Raw genomic sequence first — 24,841 nt, forward strand, 5'->3', positions numbered from 1 at the left:
CATTTACAGAGCATGACTTGTAAAATTTATAAAACCAAAGTACCCTGACATCATACATAATTGAAGATAACAGCCTGCATATAATTACATAATCTCATTCAGTCTGTCCATTTTCTAGATAAATTTTACAATTTGTTACTTGTCACTTTGAGAGAAGAAAACTTAAGAGTCTTGCAATTTATGCCCTGGCTGGTGTGGCTCAACCAAAAGGTTGTTGGTTTGATTCCTGGCCAGGACACATACCTAAGCTTCCGGTTCCATCCCTGGTCATGGTAGGCAACCAATCAATGTTTCTCTCACAATGATGTTTCTCTCTCTCTCTTTTTTTCTCCCTCTCTGTCTCTCTCTCTCTCTCCCTCCCTTCCTGTCTCTAAAAAACGTTTTAATTAAAATAAATAAGTAAAAATAAAATAAAACCATCTTGCAACTTATAATTGGATTTATCATTTAGATATTTGACAATTACATACCCCACCCCACCCCACCCCCACCCACCTTATTTACAGTTTCTATTTCCATGGTTTCAGTTACCTGTAGTCAACCGTGGTCGCCATTGTGTGGAAAATTCCTGAAATAACAGTTCATAAGCTTTAACTTGAGCGCGGTTCTGAGTAGCGTGATGAAATCTCGAGACTTTGGGCTCCTCTCGCGGTGGACGTGACTCACCCCTTTATGGGGCCTCCTCTCTGCAGACGCTCCCATTAGGCACGCAGTAGTGGGGCCCTCATTAGATGGACCTCAGAGGTACCCCAGTGCTTGTGTTAAGTCACCCTTATTTTACTTAATACTGGCCCCAGCACAAGAGCAGTGATGCTGGCAGCTCGGAGGAACCGTGAAGAGCTGCCTGTAAGTGCAAACGTGAGTACAGCCCGTTAAGATGTTCTGAGAGGGACAGGCAGAGAGGCAGCAGCCACGTAGCTTATGTTACAGCACATTGTTATAATTGTTCTTATTTATTACTAGTCATTGTCGTGCGTCTCTGTGCCTAATTTATAAATTAAACTTCAGCATAGGTGTGCATGCATAGGAAAACACATGATTTGGTACTATGAGTGATTTCTGGTACCCAGTGGGGTCCTGGAACATATCCCCCATGAAGGGGGTGGGGGCGGCTGCTATAATCAGAAGAGCACACCTGGTTGTAACTCCTCACACCTGGGGCAGGCATGTGGGCTCAGGTTATGTAAGAATAACTTGAATGCATGCTTTTTCCTGACCTGGAGCTACCTCAACGCCTAGAAGTTTCCTTTGTGGAATTGTGACACTCCCCACAATCCCAGAGATTGCAGTTACCACCTTCCTCAAGTCTCACAGCAGAGCACCCTCATGCAAGGTCAGCAGTGAAACCTGCCCCCCCCCCCAACCCCACCCCCCGCCCACCACCTCCCCGCCAGCCTTTTTAATTTTCAAATTAGAAATAGAGTCATGGTCAAATAATTGCTTCAAGTTCCTGTCTTCTCCCCAAATGTGCATACCTTTTTATAATTCTTTCTTTCAGCAGAGTATGATTCCTTGCCTCTCGCAGCCAACCTCTTCACCTGTGTCTCCTCTACCTCCTCAGCGGCTTGGCTCCATCCATTTTCCTACATTTCTATGCTATCAACAATTTTTCCTTGTAACCTGGCTCTTTATCTTCAGTTTACAAATTGGATTTACTCTCTCCTATCTTCGAGAAAAAAGGAGAGGCGAGGCAGGGCAGGGTGGATAAAGCGAGGAAGGGAAAGGAACCATGCAACCATACCGCAGCTATTTGGAACAGGTTTTTTCTTCTCAGCCCCTTTTTTGGTAAGGCCAGCTTAATGTTCTTGTTTTCATGTTCTTACCTCCTGTTTACAATGCAGCTGATTCTGTCTTACAGCTTCATTACTTTTACAAACCTCACCAACCATTTCCTACTTGCCAGGATTGAAAAGAAAAAAACACACACATTTTAATCTTTTTCATGTGTTTCCACTGAAGTCCTTGACACTCTTCATTACCCACATCTCTTCCCATAGGTGAGAGAGATTTTCCAGCCTGGAATGGTGTCAAGCAAAGATCAATCTTAGAATTAACCTAAAACATTGCCTTTCTTAGCGAAAAAATTTGAAAGACTTCTGCAGTAACCCCAAGGTTAAATCTCCATTTTCTTTTTATAGCTTTCATTTTTAATTATACACACCATATGTAAATGTTACCTGATGCTTGCATGAGCATACAAGTGGTTCTTAACCCTGATTAAACATTGGAATCACCTAGAAGGTAATTCTAATTCGTTTAAAAATCCAGATACACAGGCCATATTCCTGAACAATTATTTCACATTCTCTGGAGATGGAACTTAGGCATCATTATTTTATAAAGCTCCCTACATAATTCCAAGGTGAAGCCGAGGTTCCTACCTCCATCAATAGTTCTCAAATTAGAGAATGCACAGGCGTTACCTGGGAAGTTAATTGGAAATGCAAGATGCCCTCTCCCCTACAACTGAGATTCTAATCTAATAAACTTGTGTGTATAGGAGTTATAAACCTGTAGGGTCAAAATGAGAATTCTAACTTTCCTATTAGCATGAGTGCATATAGGATGTGTTATATTATTTAGTGATCGGCGGTATATTGTTTTATAATTGTTCACACTAATTTTTCTTGGGTGTGTTTTGATTCCAAACTAGATCACAGTTCCCATGTACACCTTTTTTGTTTTGTATCTCCTATAAGCATTTGATTATAGCCAAAGAAATGCAATAAATACCTGCTATGAAGCTGACTATAGTTAGTCAGGTCTCATTTTTAACATAATACTTGTTCAGTTGATTAAAATAATTTGTGTGGCCCTGGCCAGTTGTTAGAGCATTGGCCCTGCACCCTAGGTCTCAGGTTTGATTGCTGATCAAGGGCACATACCTGGGTTGCAGGTTCAATCCATCTCTATCCTCTGATTGGGATATGGGAGGAAACCAATCGATGAGTCTCTCTCACATAATGCCTCTCTCTCTCTCTCTCTCTCTCTCTCTTCCTCACTCTCACTCCCTCCTTCCCACCCTTCCACTCTCTCTGAAAATTATCCTTGGGTGAGGATTAAAACAAATAATAATAATAAAATAAAAAATAAAGTTATCAATTTTAATAGTGATGATAATCTGTGTGAAAATTGATTTATTTTGGTCAAATTTAGTAGCTTGTTGAAACTATGTGACGATTGAACTTAAAGCTTGAAGGAGAAAATGAAGCCAATCAGAGTATCTTTCTCTTTAAACAGATAGGATAATGGAGGCCTGGGATTGGGCCTAAACCGGCAGCCGGACATCCCCCAAGGGGTCCTAAATTTTGAGAGGGTGCAGGATGGGCCCCCCTCCCCATGCATGAATTTTGTGCCCTGGGCCTCTAGTAGCTATGATAAAATATTATCTATGAATTTCTAAGATATGGTAAAAAAATAATTATTTCTTTTGACTCATTTTCTATAGTGAGTATTGTAGGAAGCCATTATCTTTTATCTGCCCATATCTTTTTATTTCTGTATCTTCTCTTAGGAGATTATCAATCAGATGACCCCCTTCTCTCCACTGCATCTTCATCACAGTCACATCTAAATGTTCAGATAAGCCTATTGGACCAGAAGCACAGTTGTAGGAAAGAGGGGAACTTCAATTTCCAATTAACTCCCCAGGTAGCTTCTGTGCATTCTCTAATTTGAGAACTATTGATCAAAGTAATCCTGCAGCCCTGGCAGAGTCTACTCTGACCTCTTCCATATACTGGTTTACTGTGTGATATATTCTTTGAAGAAATTGTTCTGTCTTTAAGAAATTTTAAGACCACAAATTAGTCCAATGTTTGTATTTCAAAAATGAGCTAAGTCCTCAGAGAAGTGTTTTTTTGCTGCCCACAAACATGAAACCAGAAAATGGAAGAGCCTAAAGAGGAAAAAAAAATTTTTTGATTTACCTAATAGTAATAAGATATGTCACCTGTCCTCAGAACCTAAAGTGTAACTATAAGACAAGAATATTGGAAATGAAATAAAAAACAAATAGTAATACAGGTTATATTGTAGTATGTGCTTTGGGGTGATCAGGAAAGGTTTTATAAAGAAGGCAGAGCTTGTGTTAGGCTCAAATTTGAGTAAGAATTATAAAGAAAGGAAAGATATGGATGGACAGCCTGTGCCCTTGCATGAAGGAGGAACTTAGCATGGCATATGAGTAGACTAAGGAAGAGACCATACTAACTGAGCCTAGCAGCTCTGGGGTGAGGGAAAGGAGAAAAGGAGTGTAGATTGATGGCTTAAGAGCATGTATGGAGGACCATTGTATGGAGGACCATTGTATGGAGGACCATTTGAAGAACAATATGGGTAGTTTTCTCCTGACCTATTTCCTAATTTCTTAAACTTCCCAATTCTCCTTTCATTCAGAAAATTTTTACTAAAAGACTATCCGATAAACAGGAGCAAGTGACCAGGCAGAACTCACCCACTTTCCAGAATGGCAAACCCTGGGGAAAATACCGATGGGACTGGGAGCAGGCAAGCAGTCCCACCACTGCCCTTTGTTCAAGTGTGATTGGCTGTGATGGAGCTGGCACAGAGATCAGATCCTGAGAAAGGCAGAGCTGGGCCCGAACAACCACATGGCATTGCCGAACCGCGGCCTCCAGCCTGTTCTTTGCAGCGTGCCTTGCCTAGGAAGCTCCAACCTTTCCCCTGAATGATAATGGGGCTGGGGTCCGTGATGGCTCAGTGGTTTTGTCCATTTTGTCAGCATTCCACTACCTTGAAACTTAACAGAATTTCTCAAGGCCAACGTCATCAGTATCACCGTAGAGTTTATTAGAAATTCTAAACCTCAGGCCCCATTCCTGACCTACTAAATCAGTATCTGCATTGGAACAAGATCTCCAAGTTATTTGTATGTGATTAAAGTTTGAGAAGCACTGCCGGGCTAACGGAGCTCCGTGGTAGACCATCAACCTATGAACCAGAGCTCACGATTTAATTCCCAGTCAGGGCACATGCCTGGGTTGTGGGCTTGATCCCCAGTGTGCAGGAGGCAGCCGATCAATGATTCTCTCTCATCATTGATGTTTCTTTCTCTCCCTCTCCCTTCCTCTCTGAAATCAATAAACATATATATATTTATTAAGTTTGAAAAGCACTGCTTTATTAAAATGGATTTCCTTCAGCCGTTAGCTATGACCTGTATCCGGAGAGCCCTTCAAGGGTCATTTCCACTCGGAAGGCCCCCCTGTAGGAAATTCGCCTTGGATAACTTATTTCTTACCTCTTAGACACATAACAGATGGAGAGAAGGCATCCCACAATCTCCTGGGGTGTACTTCTCTTCTGAACTCAGGTCACCCTGGAGTAGTTGGTCAGCATTCCTCAAACTAATAGAAAAACAAACAAGTAGATAAAAGGCTTCCATGCTCAGATATGAATGAAAAATGTTTAGTTAAATAAAGCTATATAACTTTATTTACTTCATGAGTTCTCAAAGCTTTCAGTATGAAAGTAGACATTAGGATGTTTCAGTAAAGAATTATGGAAAGTAAATTGCATAGGAAACAGAATTTCACAAATTTATTTGATTATTCATTTTTCTCAAGTCAAGCCTATTAACATCTCAAATTTAAAAATCCCTATTAAATCCTCAAATACCAATTAGAGGAATGCTAAAGTAGGGCCATGTGTGCACTTGAAAAAAAATTTATGAGTAAAGTAGAACACATAGCAGCATCTCTTGCCAATGATGTGTTTCCTCATCCTGTGATTTCCGGGGACCCAATGAACGTGTTTGCATCTGTCATTCCTGTTCTCTTCCGCCACCTTATTTTTTCACACCAGCTCACACCCATATAAAGACCTAGAAATGGCTGAAATGAAAAAACTAACAAGAAATCTAAATGCCTTTCCTTCCTGAGCCCTAAATTTTAATCATATTAGCTTGTTCCCAAAAGTAATTTGCATATGGGTTTTTTTCTCTCTGTGACCAAACTGGAAATTCTGCTACTGGGTTTCTAGCCAGATTGTCAGGCAGTCAGTATATCTCGTGACCACTGTGTACTTAACATTTATTAGGTGCTTTGAGAGGGCAAAAGCATAAGAAGACATTATTCCTAAATTGAGTTTCTTTGTAACAAGAGCAGAAATTGTGCAACGCTCAAGACAAAGGCATATAATTTAAAGGTTTGTTTAAAGGTCAGATTTATTTCTGACCCCAAGAAGCTCCCAAACTTTCTTAAGAAAATAGACAAAAATGACTAAGAGAACGGGGCCTGTGAGGGCAGTGGGAAAGAATTGCTTCATTCTGGGAGAAGAGGGAATAAGAAAGGAGTCAGAGGGAATGACTAATAAATTGGGCCCTGGAGAATGAATATGGCATTTCCACATGAAGTAGGAAAAGGGGTGAATTCTGAGCTGAAGAGTAGCACAGATTTCAAGCTAACAGAGGCAGAAACATACCGAGAATGATTTGTTTAATCTTCACAGATGCTAAGAAAATCCAATTCTATAGTATTAGGTGTGGAATTACATTGCATTCAGGAGAATGGCGATGCACATTGGAAGAAAGGAGAAATGGGTGGAGACTACAGTGATCCTCCGGAGCTGAGCCCATTGTCCTTGTGTGGGACACCTCAAGGATAGGACAGAACAGTCCAGTGTCAGGACAGGGCCCTAAGGGCCAGAAACTGACCAAGAGCTGTGAGACAACCTTGATGGGAGGGGCCAAAGTTTGGGGGAAGCAGCAGGATACCTAGGACCTTCCCTATAAAGGGAGGCATTTAACTGGGTGGACAAGGAGAGGAGTTGGGAGCTACTCACCACATTTGCACAGTCGTGAAAGAATAGCACACGGAGTATGGAATCAAAGCAAAGAGCAAGAAGTCCTAAAGTACCAATGAAAGTTTGGGTCCCATCTGCATCAGACAAAGGTCAGGGGAATGAATACTTAAAAGTGACAGGTATAGGCTAACATTGGACAAATCTAAGGAAAACCTATGATACTACAAGAAACCGACAATAGGGCCTCAATATAAGTAACTGCAGGGGGAATTGAAGGAAATCCTAGGGGGACAGGCAGATGTAGGCAATTTTCAAAGAGAAGGAAAGAATTATACAGACTCGGGCAATATTAGTACAGGAGTCCCTGTAAGATTCTAAGTACATGGGAAAACAGTGGGACACAGATCTCAGAGGAGAAAGGGCTGATGTTTAGGCCTACCTTGTCCCTGCTAAGAAGTGTCTCCCAGGCCTCCATTGTCCTATCTGTTTAAAGGGAAAGATACTCTGATTGGTCTCATTTTCTCCTTCAAGCTTTAAGTTCTATGATCCTCAAAACCAAGATGGCACAGAGTGAGAGAAAAGCAGGCAAAGAGACTGAGATTAAGGTTCATTTGAATACAGAGAGTGTGTCAGAAGAATTTTATTTGAGAGATAAAAAGAAAATACTTATTATGATATAGAAGTTAAGTATTCAGATAACTAAAAAAAGACTGGCATACAATTACCACTGCGGTTTATGCTAATAAAAACCCTGCAAGTCTATATAGCAACATATAATTGAAAAACACTATTGAGACTCAGAAAATAAGGGAGAAGCAGTTTGTTGAATATCCACTACTTGACAGTTAATGTTAAATGCTTATTTACATAATAACTATAATTTCTTTATTATAAATTGACTGTTGCTTAACAGTAACTTGGAGTATTAAGCATGGACAGCTACTCTCTTTGTACCCAGTCAAATTGGTCTAATAAAAAAAGGGGGAGAAATAATTTTTAGGGGACTGTGAGATGTTTTTGCTCTATGTACATTCAACTACCATCAGTTTGAACATGGTAATGTGACATTTTGCTACAAAATGGCATAATAATGATTGTGACCCAATACTTCAAAAATTTCAGCAAAATGCAACAGTTTGATTCACCAGGAGGATTCGTCATTCCCCATGTCCCCTTCTGCCCATGCACAGCCCCTCTTTCCAGTATATGAGCGCGTGACTGAGAAAGTGAATCACTGTCTACTGTACATTAATCTCAAAATGTCAGACTGTTCGTGCTGCCGGTATCCTTCCCACCGCTGCTTGTTTGTTTCCTGCGTTTTCCTCTTTGGCTGAATGAAAATACTCCGTCCTGTGAACTCTGGGAGCAAGATGTGCCATTCTCTTGACCCACCACACGGCTCCGTCAACATTGATTTGAAACAAACCCTCTAGGGCTGTCTGTGTTCCTGGCAGCGTTTCAATACTAACATGTGGTTAATTTTTTAGAGGGTTTTTCTTCCCCTTCCTGTGCTCAAGAGGAGCCGGGCAGTTTGTGGGAACAGCAGCTTGATTCGCGCATCTGTGGCGCGCGCATGTTTCCCTTGGAGATAATGACCCTTTCTTCCCAAGGCTTGTTCTGCGGCACGTTGTGTTCTAGAAACTCCGAAGGAGGAGCGTGTGCTAACATCTTAGAGGGCTTTTCAACAATATTCTTAGACGTGGCATGGGAGGGAGCTCATGGAATTCTCACAACTCGCTCCCTCACAAAACTTAGCAATGAATGCATATGTGTTACATTGATGGCCACTTATACTCAGTACCCATTGGCCATTATGTTAGTAAATGCACAAGTTGCTTGTTATAAGTACTTGCTCACAGCAGGTCAGTTCGATCCAGTAGCCAATTTCTGACCAAGTGAACAAAAGATATCGTAAGGCAAATAATAGAGAACTGACTTTTTTAAGCATTACTGTTAAGTTTTTCCAGGTACAACAACAAGTAATTTTATTCTGTTCTAACTTCCATAGTTCATAGAAACTGTCTGATGGAAGTATTGCTATTTTCAATGACATAAGGAACTGTCACCTTAAAAGTCCTACTAATGGAATAAAGACATTTCTTAGGATCATTTTATTTACTTCCTATTATCTTAGTTATAGTAAAATTTACATTGGGTTCTATTTTGATGACCAAAGAACAGAATCTTAAAAATAAGGAAATCGTAATTCCTATTTTCCCCTTGGTTGGACTTTCTACATCTGTAATGGATCAACACTCTCATTTCACAAGGAGACATTTAGAATAAAACCATCCAGTCCTTCCTTTAACTTACTCACAGTAGAAGAGCATGTCCTTCCAATTATTGTATCAATAATGGTGACAGGTTTACTGGAAGATCCATGCTTTTTCATATATTTGGCTTTTTGTCATCAGCAAACATCTGTTGTTGAATAAAATTTGAATACAATTTCATTACATTGAGTAATGACACACACCAAAGCAGAAATTGTGTGGAAATACCATTTCTGATTAAATAGTTCCAGAATGCTTCCAGAGTGTCTTGCAATTTGACATATATAAAAATATATCATCATGGATGCTTTATGTTAGGACTCAGCTGTTGGCCACCAAGAACAGTGAGGTGAAACCTTATTGACCTAGCAGAGGACCCTCCTTATCGGCGTCTAGAACATCTCTACTTCTGCAAGTCACTTAAATGGCATATCTAGGTTCACCTTGAGATAGACAGAGGAAATATTGCATCACCAGAGACCCCATACAGAAGTGACCCTGCCCAGGAACAGGGACTGGGAAGAGAGTAAAAAGGTTGCATTTTCTTTTCCCATTTTCGATATATTTTTCAAAGACATCATCATTTTCCTTGTAAAGCTAGTATAAGGAAGATCTGGAAAAGGGGAGTTGGTGGGTGAAGAGAAAAAGTGAAGATAATATTCACGGTAAGCTCAGGGGACAAGGCAAACCAATACAGTTCAATCTAACACAACAAATCTTTAGGTATGCTGAGTGTCTGTCTTTCATTGTGCTTTGCACAACACTTTAGCCAGAGCTGGTCTCACACCACCGCTCAACTCAAGCAGAATGCAAAGCTGTTGTTCACATGCTTTATGTCTGTCCTATTATATCACAGCACACCTTGCACTTTCATGCCTCCGTCTTCCCAGCCTTACTAACTCGGTTTGTCTGCTCTATGAGTCTTACCCCATTTCACCTGAATAGAATCTCTTTTTTCCCTTTTTTTTTTTTAAAGTGTTGTTCTATTTAGTTTTGTTTGGGTTTATTTGTTTGCTTTCTTTAATAGGATTTTGTTCTAACACTAAACGCAAAGTCATTCCATTTACTTGTAGCTGTGTGCATGTCAGTCTACAAAATGTTATATAAAATTCTTGAAAGAAGAGAGGATTTGTTTGACCTCTTGTACACAACACAGTGTTATCTATATAATAGTTGCTTAAAAAATATGGGGGCGGGGAGTTTATACAACCACCTCCCAGAAACCAGGACTAAATTTGCTAATGGGCCAAGAGTAACTTAAACATTCAAAAAGAAGAGACTTACAGTAGCCAAAATACCCATCTGTCAACTAATGTATGCAGTTATCATGTGTAGTTTTTCAGGGTATATTTTAACCTTCTCTCCAGCTACCTTCTCCTTCAGTCAAAACCTAGGATGCCAAGTGTTTCTTGATATTACTAATCTTAGACAATTCTGTATTAGGAAAAACACTGCATGATACTTAAGGTCCTTTCCAGCTCCAAGTTACTACTTTTTGGTCTGTTTCATTATTTTACCATGAAAATAGAATTTTATCACTAAGTACGGTTTCATCTACCTTGGGCTTCTGAGAATAGTGATACTGTATTGTCCTAAACCCCACCTTTTGAAAACACAGAAAGTTTTTTAAATTATTGGTTCAACCCTCATATTCAAACCATAATATTTTAAGAAAACCTGAATCCCATTTTTAAATGCCATTTAACATTATTCGTATAAGCTCTCCAACTCATAAGCCTTATCGGTCACATTTTTACTTGTACTTATGGGTGTTTATATGATTGATAAGCCAAAGAATTACTACTCATCATAGGAAATCGGGGCAAATCAACTCCACAAGAGACTCACATATTATTGAATTTGACCATTTGAATTAAAAATCATATAAACATTGGGTCCCTTTTATGATTACATAGTTTTTATGGAGAACAAGCACGATATATAGATAAGGAAAATGCTTTCTTCAGTGTGCTAGATTCCCTAGGCAGAAATTTGGGTTGAGTTATTACCATATTGGGAAAGAAGAAGGCATTGTTTGGTTTCCTTATGCACAAGAGAAAGGCAAACAAACAGGTCTTAATGATCTCAGGGAATTAGAGGATGAGTAACCTCAAGATTTTGGAAGCAAAAGGCTCTTTTTCAAATGTCCCTTTCCCTAGAAAAGTTATACCACAAAGACGTTTTAGAGTGGTGAGTCTCATAAGGACACAAACAATGAACCACTCTCTTGCCAGCACATTTTCTAATCAGTGCATCTGAAAGTTCTCTACAATTAAAGAGAAAAAGTTCCCATTATAGCTATTATTGCTTTTTTTTTTCTCTAGAAACTTTGACTTTTAGAGATTGGCAATATTATCTCGATGGTCATTAAAAATTGGGTCTTAGTAGGCAACTAATTGTGACTTAATAAAAAAATACTGTTGAGTCCTACTATGTGCATTCCTGTGCTAGGTACTCCAGTGGTTACAGAGAAGCATGGGGCCCCATCTGTTCTCATGTGAACTTTAAAAATTGATTAAGGAGACGATTTGTGCATGAAATGCTTAATGATATAAGAGAACTACTGCTTACTAGTTATTCTTTTTTAAATTAGTAATCATTGAAAAAAGATCAATAAAAGAAATATTTATGTTAAAAGTAAATTATGTACATCCTGGAATTTAATTGTCATTTATTTTTATCCATATTTTTTTTTAAAACCCAAGGATGGGTATCCTTCCAGATCTTTCTTTTCTGATTCTGTATATATGCATAAAATATAGAAATACAGAAGTTTGCTGTGGTGCCTGTATAGTGCTTATTTGGTACCTAAAGAGTTCCATGCCATATGCCCTGGCCCCTGGCTCAGCTGTTGAGCGCCACCCAGCGCACTGAAAGGTCTCCAGTCCAACCCAGTCAGTACACAACTCCAGGTTTTGGGCTGAATCTCCAGCAGGGGGAGGCAGCCAGTTGATGTCTCTCTCTCTCTCTCTCTCTCTCTCTCTCTCTCTCTCTCTCTCTATCTCTCTCCTCCTCCCTCTCACTCACTCTGAAAAACAATGGGAAAAAAGTCCTCATGTGAGGATAACAACAAACAAAACAAAGCAAAAAAAAGCCACAGACGTACCTCATGTGATAGTAGTGAACAAATATATTAAAATTGACTATAAACTTCTTCATCCCCAGAAGATTTAGTGCAAAACATGAACACACCGGTGCTCAACCTGTGAGTCACAACCTTTTTGGGGTCGAACGACCCTTTCACAGGGGTCGCCTAAGACCATCGGAAAGCACATATATAATTACATATTGTTTTTGTGATTCATCACTATGCTTTAATTATGTTCAATTTGTAACAATGAAAATACATCCTCCATATCAGATATTTACATCACGATTCATAACAGTAGCAACATTACAGTTATGAAGTAGCAACGAAAATAATTTTATGGTTGGGGGTCACCACAGCATGAGGAACTGTATTAAAGGGTCCCGGCATCAGGAAGGTTGAGAACCACTGCATTAACAACTTAAGTAAATCTGCAATTCTAAAATGATCACAAGAGCAGCCTCATGCATTTTTCACCATTTATTTTGTTACTCAAAAACAAAACAAAAGGGCAATTCTTAGATTTGCCTAGGATTATAACACTGAATAAGATACTGTGAAAAGAGCATTTCCATTCATTGAAGTTGTGTAACTAAACTTAAGCGGCAATTACTGTTTATTCATTCAATGAAACAACCATGTCAAAGACCTCTCTATTGGAGTGGCATTGTACTTAAAACTAAGGGTTTCCTCTGACATCCTGCGGCAGGGAAGTGTGTTAAGCCAAAGGAGTATTATTACATGGGTCAAAAATAGAGTTTTCCGGAAAAAGCACAGGATTCCCAGTTACATTTGAATTTCAGATAAACAACAACAACAACAATGGTTTCGTATAAATATGTCCCAGGCAATATGGCCCCATACAATATTTGTACATATGCCAAAATTAAATATTTTGGGTTTTCTAAAATTTAATTGCTCATGCTATACTTTTATTGGCAATCCTAAATGTAAATGAGAACAAGCATGGAATATTCAAGAAGCCAAAGGAAGTTCAGTTCTTTAGCAGACCATTTTCTAAAATATAGTATGGTTTATGGAAGATTACATCACATAGTAGAAGGATTTGTTATTTTATAATTTTGTAATTTGATATGCATCAGAAAGATATGATTATCTATACAGCATTTATATATTAAAAATGCACCCTTAACTGTAAAAAGGTGAGCCTAATTAAAGAAAAATATTAAGAGATATAGAGTGGTGGTCCACAGGATAACTGACACTTGAGGAACATGGACAAGATCAGGGAGAGTGATGAGAGGTAAAACTAGGTAAGTTGACCAAAGTCAAGTCAATATAAGACATATTTTCTAAATTAAGTCATTTCTATCAAAAAAATAATAAGCTTTACTTATGTCTTTGTTTGTTGCAAAGGAAAGACCTCATTATATTCCTGAAAACATTTTATGGAATTTTAATGTTAAATAGATATTTTTCTTATGTTTTCAAACCAGGAAAAAGTCCTGTCTCCTTTAATACCTGAACCCAAGCAGAGAACTATTGAGAGTAGGGATGGGTTATAAGGAGTCAATGGGGGAAAACGGAGACCTATGTAATACTTTCAACAATAAAGACTTTTTAAAAAGAACTACTGAGAATTGCAAACAAACAAAAATTAAAAAAAAAAAACCACTGCAGGGATTTTCAGATATTGCTTTGTGTCTGTCAATGTATTAAGTAACCCTGAATGTCAATCTCCACCTTTAGCACTTAAAAGTGAAAACTGGTTTCAGAATGCATACCAGATAATTTAGATACAAATTATATCCCAGCCCCAAAAATGGGCCTTTGAAGCCAGTGGAGGAAGATTTCCCTGGACCAAGGAATCGCTGCCCACACAATTCTCTGCCTGGTTCACACCTGCCTCTTCTGAGCATTCTTTAGGACCAGCTGCAAAAACGTCCTTTGAAACTATTCAGGAACCTCTGTGTGCAATTTACAAAAGCCCCAGCTCAGAAATGCCCCATCCGTAGTCTAGTTGGAGTTTAAAAATCAAGCAAAGGAGAGACCTATTTTCTTCCCAGGCCTTATAAGTGGGAGGAGATAAATAGGGAGTGACCATAAGCATTCAATATAAGGCCACCATTTGCATTCCAGTTAAAAGATTCCTTGCAGCAACTTCAAATGAGGATTACTTGTCACTCTTCACCACCTAATATTAAAATGATAGTGGCACATGTTATTCATTAGAGATAATATGCAAAGATTTTGTGGTTGAACAGACTATATCTGACAAATAGGAAATAGTTGCTGGTTTGTTTTCTTGCCTCCCATTCTGCATAAGTTGCAGCTTGAAATGCACAGGAATAAAAAATTAAGGCTGACTTTGTTTAACTTGCCTAGAAACTCTGACATAGGATAATTATATTAACTCTATCTTACTGTCGACTCAAATGAAAAATCTTTACTGCTTGTGAAGAAAAAAAGAGAGTAAATAAACTTCTGGTTCTTTAGGCAGGATATTATTTTAAGAAAGGAAAGTCTAGAATGAGGAATTTATTGTCAAATAAAATGTATAACACTAATATGCGATTTCATACTAGTCCAGCTGGCTACAGATCAAATAATTCAGAAGGAAGTTGAGCCAAGTCTTTTGCTAAAAGGTCCCTTTCTTTCACGGGGGAGCAGGGAGCATGACCAGCCCAGAATAGCCAGTAAGATGCCTATGGAATCAAAGACAGTGTAGGAGCCAGAACCTTGGGTTATGAATCAGGAAGTCTTAGTTCTATTCCTGGCCTAGCCTTTAATTTATTACGGCTGTCTCTGATGCCACGACTCATTGACAAGCAGAACATTCGGGCAATGCTGTATTTGCTCAGCCAAATATCCACTCTTTGGAAGCATCTGGGTGTTTTACTGAATTTTTTTTTTTTTTTTTTTTTTTTTTTTTTTTTTTTTTTGCTTTTCTTCCAAATGCTTAGATTAGGAAAACAGAGCCTGTGGGTCTCTGGGGGAGGCACCCCCCTTCACTGGTCTTCATGTCTGCCCAGTCTGTAAAATACCTGGTCATTTGCATCGCCTCCCCACCCCCCAATTGTGCTGTGTTCTGTATTGTTCAATAAAGAGCATCTGAAGAAAGGCGGGTTGGAATTCTCTTCCCCCGATGCAAGGAAAGAAGGGTAGTATCGGCCCCTGTTCAGAGGCTTCCTGGAGAGGACGACCCCTAAAAGCCAAGTATATCTCTCCCCCAGAGGCCAGGTGATCAAAGTGTCTTCACTGCCCATGGACCCAATAGCTGTTGAAATAAATAAGGAGCATCTTTCAAATTTCTCAATGAGCACCAGGGGGCTTAGCCATATTAGGCTTTGATAACAAATCAAATTGAACAGAAGTCTCTCTCCTGATTTGGCTAAGTAGCCACTGACTTGTGTCTGAAAGAGATGTTTTTCCCATGGTAGCTGCATATATTATCCATACCTTGACAACAGCTGGTTACATTCTCGAGACAACAGGATGTTTCTGTTCTCAGCAGGACGCAGGCACATATTGGGAAAAGGAGGCATAGATCATACCGCCAGCTCAAAGTCAGCTCACAGTCCACTAAACTCTGTTTCTTCATTCAAAAAGCTGATTATGGCTATCCCAATAAGAATAGCCTGCCCATGTTCTAAACAGGCCCTTCATCTTAGGCTGCATTAAAAAGGGTAACAGGAGTCCTCAAACTACGGCCCGCGGGCCACATGCAAATACAAATATTGTATTTGTTCCCGTTTTGTTTTTTTACTTCAAAATAAGATATGTGCAGTGTGCACAGGAATTTGTTCATAGTTTTTTTTTAAACTATAGTCCGGCCCTCCAACGGTCTGAGGGACAGTGAACTGGCCCCCTGTTTAAAAAGTTTGAGGACCCCTGGTATAGAACATGGGGGGAGGTACTTGCCTCCTCTGCCTTGGTCAGAGAACACATACAGTAATATGTTAACTCTGGGCACCAACCATTATTTGGGTCATAGACAAAATTTTATCATGTCCAGAGAACAGTTGACAAAACTAGTGAAAATTTGGAAGCATGTTATATGTAAAATAATGAAAAGAACTGAAGATGATCCACCTAGAAAAGGTAAAAGTGGGCATAACTTAGTTCTTCAAATAATTGAAAGGCTATTTCAGGGAATGGACACTGTTTATGCTATCTAGTTCTGCAGGAAGGACTTGGGGAGTTAAAGGAAGGCAGAATTTGACTTTGTAACACTCCTAAAGATTATAACTGTACAAATACGAAATAAGTAGCTTCCTAGAGAATGATATATAGCACATAGTAGATGGCCAATAAACATGTCTTGGATAATTGTTCAGTAAAGACCTGGACTAGATGTTTTAAAGGTTTTTTGCAATTGATTTGTGATCATTGGTGTTCTTCTAAAATATAGTTTTGGGAAGGAATGGGAACCTGGTTGCAAAAGCTGAAAAGAACATACATGATGCCTAAATCTCTCTCTCTCTCTCTCTCTCTCTCTCTCTCTCTCTCTCTCTCTCTCTCTCTCTCTCTCTCTCTCCATTTCCACCGCCATCTCCATCTCTGTCTCTCCTCTACATCCTCAGAAATCTCTCTTGGACCACCCTATACAAAGTGAGACACTACCCCCAAAGTTACTGTGTATCTCGTTACCCTTTTTATTTTCTTCATATATTTGTCTTGTTTGAGAATATGTTAATTTTCATTGTTCATCTTCTCATGGTTGACTATAATATTCAGGAAAGCAGTGATTTTATACTTGTTATTCACTGATGAATATTGTATCCCTTTAATAGTGGTTGGATACAGCTATGACTGCAGGAGAGAAGGAAGGAAAGATAGGAGGGAAGAGAATTTGGCATTTTGACCTTGATTTAAGGGGGTTAAGTTACTGAAATACTGAAAAGTTTGTTAATAGGCAGCTTCACTTCTTAAGAAGTTAGTTTCTCTTCATGGACGGGAATGACAGCATGCAATGAAAGTTCCACTGTAGAAGTGAATGTAGCCAAAATCTGCAAGTGCACATTTCTGTTTTCAGGCATAAGCTATTTACTGGAGCTCAGCCATGGACGTATGAAAGGTTAGCACCTTGAAAACTATTAATACTTGAGCTTTAAAAACAAAAACAATAATATTTATCCAAAGCATCTGATTTGTAGTCAACTCTATTTTGTGAAGTTTTATGGACATGTATGTAACATGTGCTACTGACCTGTGTACTTGACACTTCAGGCTGAATGTAATGACTGGTGATGAAGGAGAAGCATCATGAAAGAAAGGGAAAAACAATAGGCTATTTCTCTAAAGAAATACTGCAGACCAGAGCTGTTTGCTTTTATTTCTTTTGGCAAATCATTTCAAATAATTTGATGTTCAGCCCATGGATTTGAAAGTGGTTTTAAGGCACAATCTCAACATTAATTCAAAAACAAATTGTTTCTGAGACTACTGCTACAGGATATACTGCTTTATCCAACATTAATTTAGTAGCTGGAAAAATATCAAAATATATTTTCTAAGGCTTTGGGAGGTGTTATTTCACTGGCTCCTATTGACTTCATTATTCTTATCCCTGAAAACATCTTGCATGGGCAGTGTGTGTAATTGGACTCTATGTGTGCCAGGTAGAAAAATGTAACTTTTGTGCTTGAAGATGTTACAACTGGGAAGCAAAAGACAATCACACAAAAACTGTGACTAAAGAGATGCAAAGAACAATACCTTGTCAGACAACTTTGGTTTTAAAGGAAAGGAATTATACAAGCAAACACATTGAAGGAATAATTAAGGGGACTTTGAGTCTTCTATTCAGTCAGAGTTTTCCATTTTCTGGATTATCAAGAAGAGAATTAAACTGAATAATCTATTCTTAATTTATTATCAAAATTAATGTCTTTGTGGAAAGAGTACTAGCTCTTTCATTTTGACATTAATCTGTTAACGAAGCACAAGTTTAGCTTAATCATTAATTAAGTTAATATATAGATAAACACAAATAACATCTATATATTAACTTAATTAATGATTCTTTAATCAACTTAATCTAGGAAATCAATTCTTTGACATCTTAAAGATAATTCTTTATAACATTAACAATCTGCTCTAGTTGTTTGAGGTACAGAGACCCCTATAGAATTAGATTAATCCATGAAATTGCCTTAGTCCTTATTATTTTATGGTTCTTCCTAACAGTGGCCTGGGAATATAGGAAGGTTAAAAGAAAAAAGTCAAAAAACAAACTAAAAGATCTGATTCAGATAGTCAGCTCAGTCATGCCACTAGTAATGCCGTCACCTAAGCAAAGGCTCCAACCCGTTCCCTTATACCCACACCCTTTAGGCTTCTGTTGTGATTTATTTCCCTTTGAGGTTGCCACTGGTGGTCCTTTCCAAGCTGATTTCACCTAGGTAGATATCTCAGACAGATGAGAAGATGGCAACATGAGTCACAAATGATAATTTCCTTCAAAGGGTTCTCCCTGAGTCCATTGCATCCCTCAATAGAATCTTACTACGCTTTTCCTGATCTTTTTTCCCCCCCAATACTCTACCCAACCCTGATACCTTACACAAGACACAAGGAATTTGGAAGATTTCTAATATTAGTTGACTTGATTTGAACATCCAAGAATAGTAAGCAGTCATGCCCAAATAACTCTAATAAATAAGAAGCTTTAGCTATTTCTATAAGCAACAGTATTTTCATTAATATATGTCTATATTATAGAGAATTTAGAATGAGTAACCAACATAATTTACAAAAATATATATGATTGTGTGGGCTTTTTTCAAAAGTTTGTGAGTAGGAAAGAAGATTGCTAAAAAATATTGACAATAAAAGCTTGAAGCAACACTAGGAAAATGGCCCCATGCAAAAAAAAAAACCAAAAAACAAAACAAAACAAAAAACAAAACAAAACAAAAAACAACAACAACAACAAAATGAAACAAAAACTTGTTCTCTGCCCAATCTGAAAACCTGTCTCATTTGATTTGGTTCCTATTTTTTCCTATACTCAGAAGTAGTCTTCCAAAAATATTCTCTAATGTGTCTCCTGAAATGTCTAACCACAAATAATTTATTAGTATGTTACAATGGATTTGTCCTGGACAAGAGAAGTATAACTTTTCCTAAGAATAATTCATTGGAAAGTCGTACATATGTATCAGTGCTCATTGATGTTGTACTTCCTTTTCACTGCGCCTTGATCCGAAGGGTATGCATTTAATATTCATGTCAAATGCTTTCTTGGCAGTTGGTTAGTATCTTCCCAATGAAGAGACCATTGATGGTGCAGAACAGAACTTCTCTTTCCCCCTAAGTAGAAGACTGCCTATTATTCAGTGTCCTTTTTGTCACATGGAAGAACAGGGCACTTCTTATTCTTTCCAAGAAATGGCCTTTTAGATTCATAACAACATGTTCTGTTCCTCAGGAAATAAAAGAAGATCGAGACAGGGCACGGCTTGACTCCATGGTGCTGCTAATTATGAAACTGGACCAACTAGACCAGGACATTGAGAACGCTCTCAGCACCAGCTCCTCTACATCCAGCACGCCAACCAACCTGCGGCGGCACGTCCCTGTGAGCCTTCCACTCCCACTTCTGTTCCCCTGGGCATGCGATCGCTTTACTTCATCAGTCCCTCTTACACGTGAAACATCCTTGATGGCAGCATCTACCCACATGCGACCCTAAACATGTTCCATAAAACTCACTCAAATACTTCTGTGTTTCATGCAGAGTCATAGAGAAGGGTGTGATTCAAATGAAAATGGTTATTATTAGTTAGACAGAAAGAGGTTCGCTCTGGGAAATTATGCTTCCTAAGTGATTAAATCCTCTTCCTATGGTTGTTTCCCTAATTATCAGTATTCAATGATATGCTATAAACACAATTAGCAATGTTATGTCTATCTTATTTAGTATTTTATTTCCAGTGCCTACAAATTTACATTTCATGTAGAAGATTATAAATATTTGCTGCATGGATGAGTGGGTGGATGGATGAATGGGTGGATGGGTGGAGAGACCCATCCAGAATACTAAAGGAAAGAATTTAGATCAATTTGAAAATACTCTAAAACTGACTCAGTGAAATACAATAAGTAGGACAAAGGTGATAATTTTGTTCTATTGTGTATTAATTTTACGTAAGATGTACACTCCTCAGAGATTCTGACACTCAAAATTTGAAAGACACAGATTCTGGACTGACTATACATTTTGCATATTTAATATTAGTTCCATATTAAATGCCTTATATTTTGGAAATTAGCAAATGTGATGTAGATGTATTTATAATTAAGCCATGCATTCCTTTTTAATTAATCTGTTATTTTCATTATGCAATAATGAACACATTAAGTCAAGAAATTATGCATTTACCTAAGAGAAAAGGGACAGATAATTCTATATATAAATTTGAGCACCTTTCAAAATAGAACTGTTCTATATCAAATATTTTAATTAGTACACAGTAGTTCTACAGTTGATTCTGTAGTTATTCAAAACTCAGTCTGACTGTGGGACAGAATATTTCAAAGTCAATAAACAAATTAAAATAATAACTTTAGTATTATTTTAGTATATACTGTATATTATTATAAGTTTTTTACATATATTAACATATTATTCCTCATAACATTTTTCAAGTGAGTAAAAAGTATGGAGAAGTTAGTAATTATATGTATCAGAGACGGGATACAAACCCAGCCAGTCTTAATCCAGAGCCATGTCATATGACCACCACACTATACTGTTTGCTCTAGCTGACTATAATGGAAATATAATAGCTTGAACAAAAAAAATAATAATTAAAAGTGAATATGAAATTAAATACTTCGACCAGAAAGCCAGTAGGAATGGCATTTTTATTTTTGCCTATAACCTTCTGGATAATTTTTTTGTATCCTTCAGGATTCATCTCAAATATTTTCTTTACAGTGAAGTCTTCCCTAAATCTCCTCTGTCTTCCCAGACATCAGTTATTTCATCCCTGGTGGAAATACAATGAAAGTAATCTGAAGACCAATAAGAAGGGATGTTTAAACTTGTTTACATATGAAGGGTATATAGAAGTATCATACTCATGTTCATAAATATTTTTAAAGCCAGACATAATCACATTTTTCAATAGGAGGTCCTTAATCCTTAGTACTTCTTTGCTATTAATGTAGGCATAGAACACATTTTCTCTTTTAAAATTGTCTGGTGTGAATTGTTCATCTCTTACTATCTCTTTATTCTCTCTACTTTTCCCTCTACATTAAACTTTCCTCAATCCCCAAATATGTAGGAGAAAACCCACAACTCATATTTCCGCTAAATACAACTCCATATTGTTGTCTTCATGTCAGAGAATAACATAGCCCTTACCTGTTAGACATGTTCCTTTGTTGAATAGTAAAGACAAAGAAAAACAGGAGCAAATGTGGGTGATGATTTTGGAATTTGCCTATCTCTACATCTTCTACCTCTCTTTAAAGTATAAATTGGATTTTGTATTATATGTCATAGAATATCACTACCATTGCCTAATAAGGGCTCATTCTTTAAATCAAGATCTACTTCCAAGTATTCCATTCAACAGATACATGGAAAAGGCAAAATAATATAGTAGAAACATTATGAACGTTGGGGTCTGCAGGCCTGGGTCCAAAGGGCAGTTCTACAGCTAAATATCTGAGAACACAAGAAAATCCTTTAATTTTTTTTACCTTCACGTTTGCGTGAAAAAGGAGATATTGTTTCCTACCTAATGGCTTGTTGGGAGGAGCCAATGAAAGAACGTATGTAAGATGCATTGCACAGGTCTGGCAGAGAGTACAACTGGGTGTTTGTTAATTCCCTTTCCTTCTCCCATGTACTCACTCATACCAGACGCTGGCTAAAAATGAATAAAATTTATCCTGTAGCCCTCAAAACTTCTTTTTGGTCTAATATGGGTTTTTTTTAGGTCATCCCTTGTTTTTTTATTTCTGTTCCTTGGTATTTAAAGCTAATTTTAAAATTCTCTCATCGCCAAAATATTTTCCACAGGCGCTTTCCATTACTTTTGATAATTGTGCCATGGACTAAAGAGATTATAACAGAATGATTATGACCTTGATTGTCCACCAAGAAGCACTGTCCCAGATTCAGAGAAACTCCCTCTGCCGCACCCTCGTACTGCACTGTGAACTTACAGTTCAGCTGGGCGGACAAGACTTGCAATGAAACAGTGAGCTCCGACTGAGATTCCTTATGAGAAAATGCTGGAGCGAATTCTACTTCTAATAAAATATTTAAAGAATAATATAGGCTGGAATCTTTAAGAATGTGTGCAAGGTGAAAAAATACATATTAAAATAAGGGTAGAGGTAAAGACTTAAAGGAGCTCTCTTGATAGAGCCAGACAAGTTGGGGTCGAATAGATCTGAGTTTAATGCCAGCTCCGACACAGAATGTGAATTTGGTCAAGTTAGTTGTCTTAAGCCTCGGCTTCATCATCTGTCAAGTAATAATGATAACTTGCCTTCTACGTAGAGTTGGTGAAATTGAGGCAGAAAATAGCTGTAACGTATTGTCTTTAAAAGATAAAACATATAAATGGTAGATTTTTAAAGAATTGTCATTTAAATTCAGAATTATTGTATTGTTAGAAAGATACAAAGTTACCTGTTTATTTATCTAATCAATTCATAAACAAGGTAAAATTAATGTGAAAGATTTCTGATGTACATGAAGACTGAATGTAAATAGCTTATACTAGTAAATTACCTGCTACTTATGCATTTGAAGTTTATAGATTACCTGCTCTTTGTGACTATTCATTTAATGTTGACTCAATTTTAAATTTTAGTTAATATTGCTCTTATTAAACTGTTGTCTTTTCCATGCAAAAAAAAAACAAAACACAAAACAAGAATTGATTATCACTGATCTAAAATTACTCATGACATAAGAAATTTGGTTAGGGTTATGTGTTTTACACACACATTTAAAGAATATAGATTCCTTTTTGTATTCATTATTGCTGTATATGTCTTTTTTACTTCTTGCATCCCACTTTTTTTATTTTCTTTTTTGCAGCTTTATTGAGATATAACTGACATATAATATAGTGTACACTTAGGGTGAACAACATGATAAATTGATACACTTATAGATTGCAAAATTATTACCACAATAAGGTTAGTTAACACAGCCATCATCTCACATAATTATAATTGTGCGTGTGTGTGTGTGTGTGTGTGTGTGTGTGTGTGTGTGTTGAGAACATTAAAAAGCTATTCTCAGCAACTTTCAAGTATGTAATACAGTATTATTAACTATAGTCACCATTCTGAATATTAGATCCCCAGAACTTATACATCTTACAACTGGAAATAACTATCCTCTGACCAACCTCTCCCTATCCTTCTCCCCTCCCCAACCCCTGTCAATCACCATTCTACTCTGTCCTATGAGTCTGGCTTTTTTTTAGATTCCACATTTAAGTGAGACCAGACAGTATTTGTGCTTCTGCCTGACTTATTTCATGGCCTAAAGCTTTCAATTTCCATCATGTTCTCAGGAGAGGCAAGATTTTCTTTTCTATGGCTAAGTAATATTTTATTGTACATACCTGTATATATGTGATATTCCATTGTATTCATGTGTGCATATATATACATATATGTACAAATATATCTTCTTTATCCATTCATCTATCATTGGACACTTAGATGTCCATTTCTTAGCTATTGTGAATAAGGCTGCATTGAACATAAGGATGCAAATATCTCTTTAAACAGTGACTTTGTTTTCTTTGGAAGTAGCATTACTGAATCATATGACAGTTCTAGTTTTAATTTTTTTTAGAAACCTCCGTACTGTTTTCCATAGTGGCTAAACCAGTTGACATTCCACCAGCAGTACACAAGGTTCCCTTTTCTCCAAGACCCCATCAACACTTATTATCACTTGCCTTTCTGATAACAGCCATTTTAACATGTGTGAGGTGATATCTCATTGTGGTTTTGATTTTGCATTTCCTTGATAATTAGTGATGTTGGGCATCTTTTTATGTACCTGTTAGCCATTTGTATGTCCCCTTCACAATCAGCTGTTAAATTCCCAAAGTTGTATATTACCTCTTTCTCTAGTATTTGTTTTCTAAAATCAGGGCCTTGGAAGAGTACAATTGTTACAAAATAATGCAGGATTATAAAAAAATAATAATAATGCATGATTATGGGTGACACTCAATGTCAGTTGTCAGCAACTCTTTAGTGTGTCAGTGTGTGTTAGAAGGAAGAGGTGAGAAGGTGCTGGTAGCAGGGAGAAAGGCATGTAGAGAACATGTGCATGTCCTTCATATAAATGCATTTTCTTAATAGGACCTGGAGTCTGGATCTGAGAGTGGAGCAGATACCATTTCAGTAAATCAGACACCAATACATTTGTCTTCTAACGCCGAGTCCATTGACCTACCATCTTCCACCGCAGTGACCAGTTCTGGAACCAAACCCAAGTCTACCACGGTAAGTTATAAATGATAGCAGTCACTTTCAACATGAAGTGTGGATGATCATCAGGTAAGAGTTCATATTTCATCCATTCAATGTAGAAGAAATACCCTTGGAGTCTTAGTTGCAGTGACTTGCTAGCACAACCCAGCATATGCTGTTTGTCTTATAAATGATAACACAAGTGCTTCCTGGTTCCAGATTATGCAAAATATGGTATTAAATTTTGTTGCTGGATACTCAGAACTTTAAAGAACCAAGAATG

The 24,841-nt window shown here is 37.6% G+C and overlaps 1 protein-coding gene across 9 annotated transcripts in view; it reads left to right on the forward strand.

Annotated features, from left to right (window-relative positions):
- Window positions 1-24,841, forward strand: part of DLC1 (DLC1 Rho GTPase activating protein) — a 367,353-nt gene that overhangs the window by 67,880 nt on the left and 274,632 nt on the right. For 8 of the 9 annotated variants that reach the window (XR_004966277.1, XR_004966276.1, XM_036300754.1 and 5 more), the window contains exons 3-4: window positions 19,520-19,669; window positions 24,448-24,591. Coding sequence is in view for 7 of the 9 variants with exons in the window: in XM_036300754.1 (XP_036156647.1) it covers window positions 19,520-19,669; window positions 24,448-24,591 (294 nt within the window). In the remaining 2 variants the exon portion in view is untranslated. The remainder of the gene's footprint in view (window positions 1-19,519; window positions 19,670-24,447; window positions 24,592-24,841) is intronic. The other variant, XM_036300739.1, reaches the window with a different exon arrangement.

This window comes from Myotis myotis, unplaced genomic scaffold, assembly GCF_014108235.1.
Source record: "Myotis myotis isolate mMyoMyo1 unplaced genomic scaffold, mMyoMyo1.p scaffold_m19_p_3, whole genome shotgun sequence".
In the NCBI taxonomy this organism is placed as follows: domain Eukaryota; kingdom Metazoa; phylum Chordata; class Mammalia; order Chiroptera; family Vespertilionidae; genus Myotis; species Myotis myotis.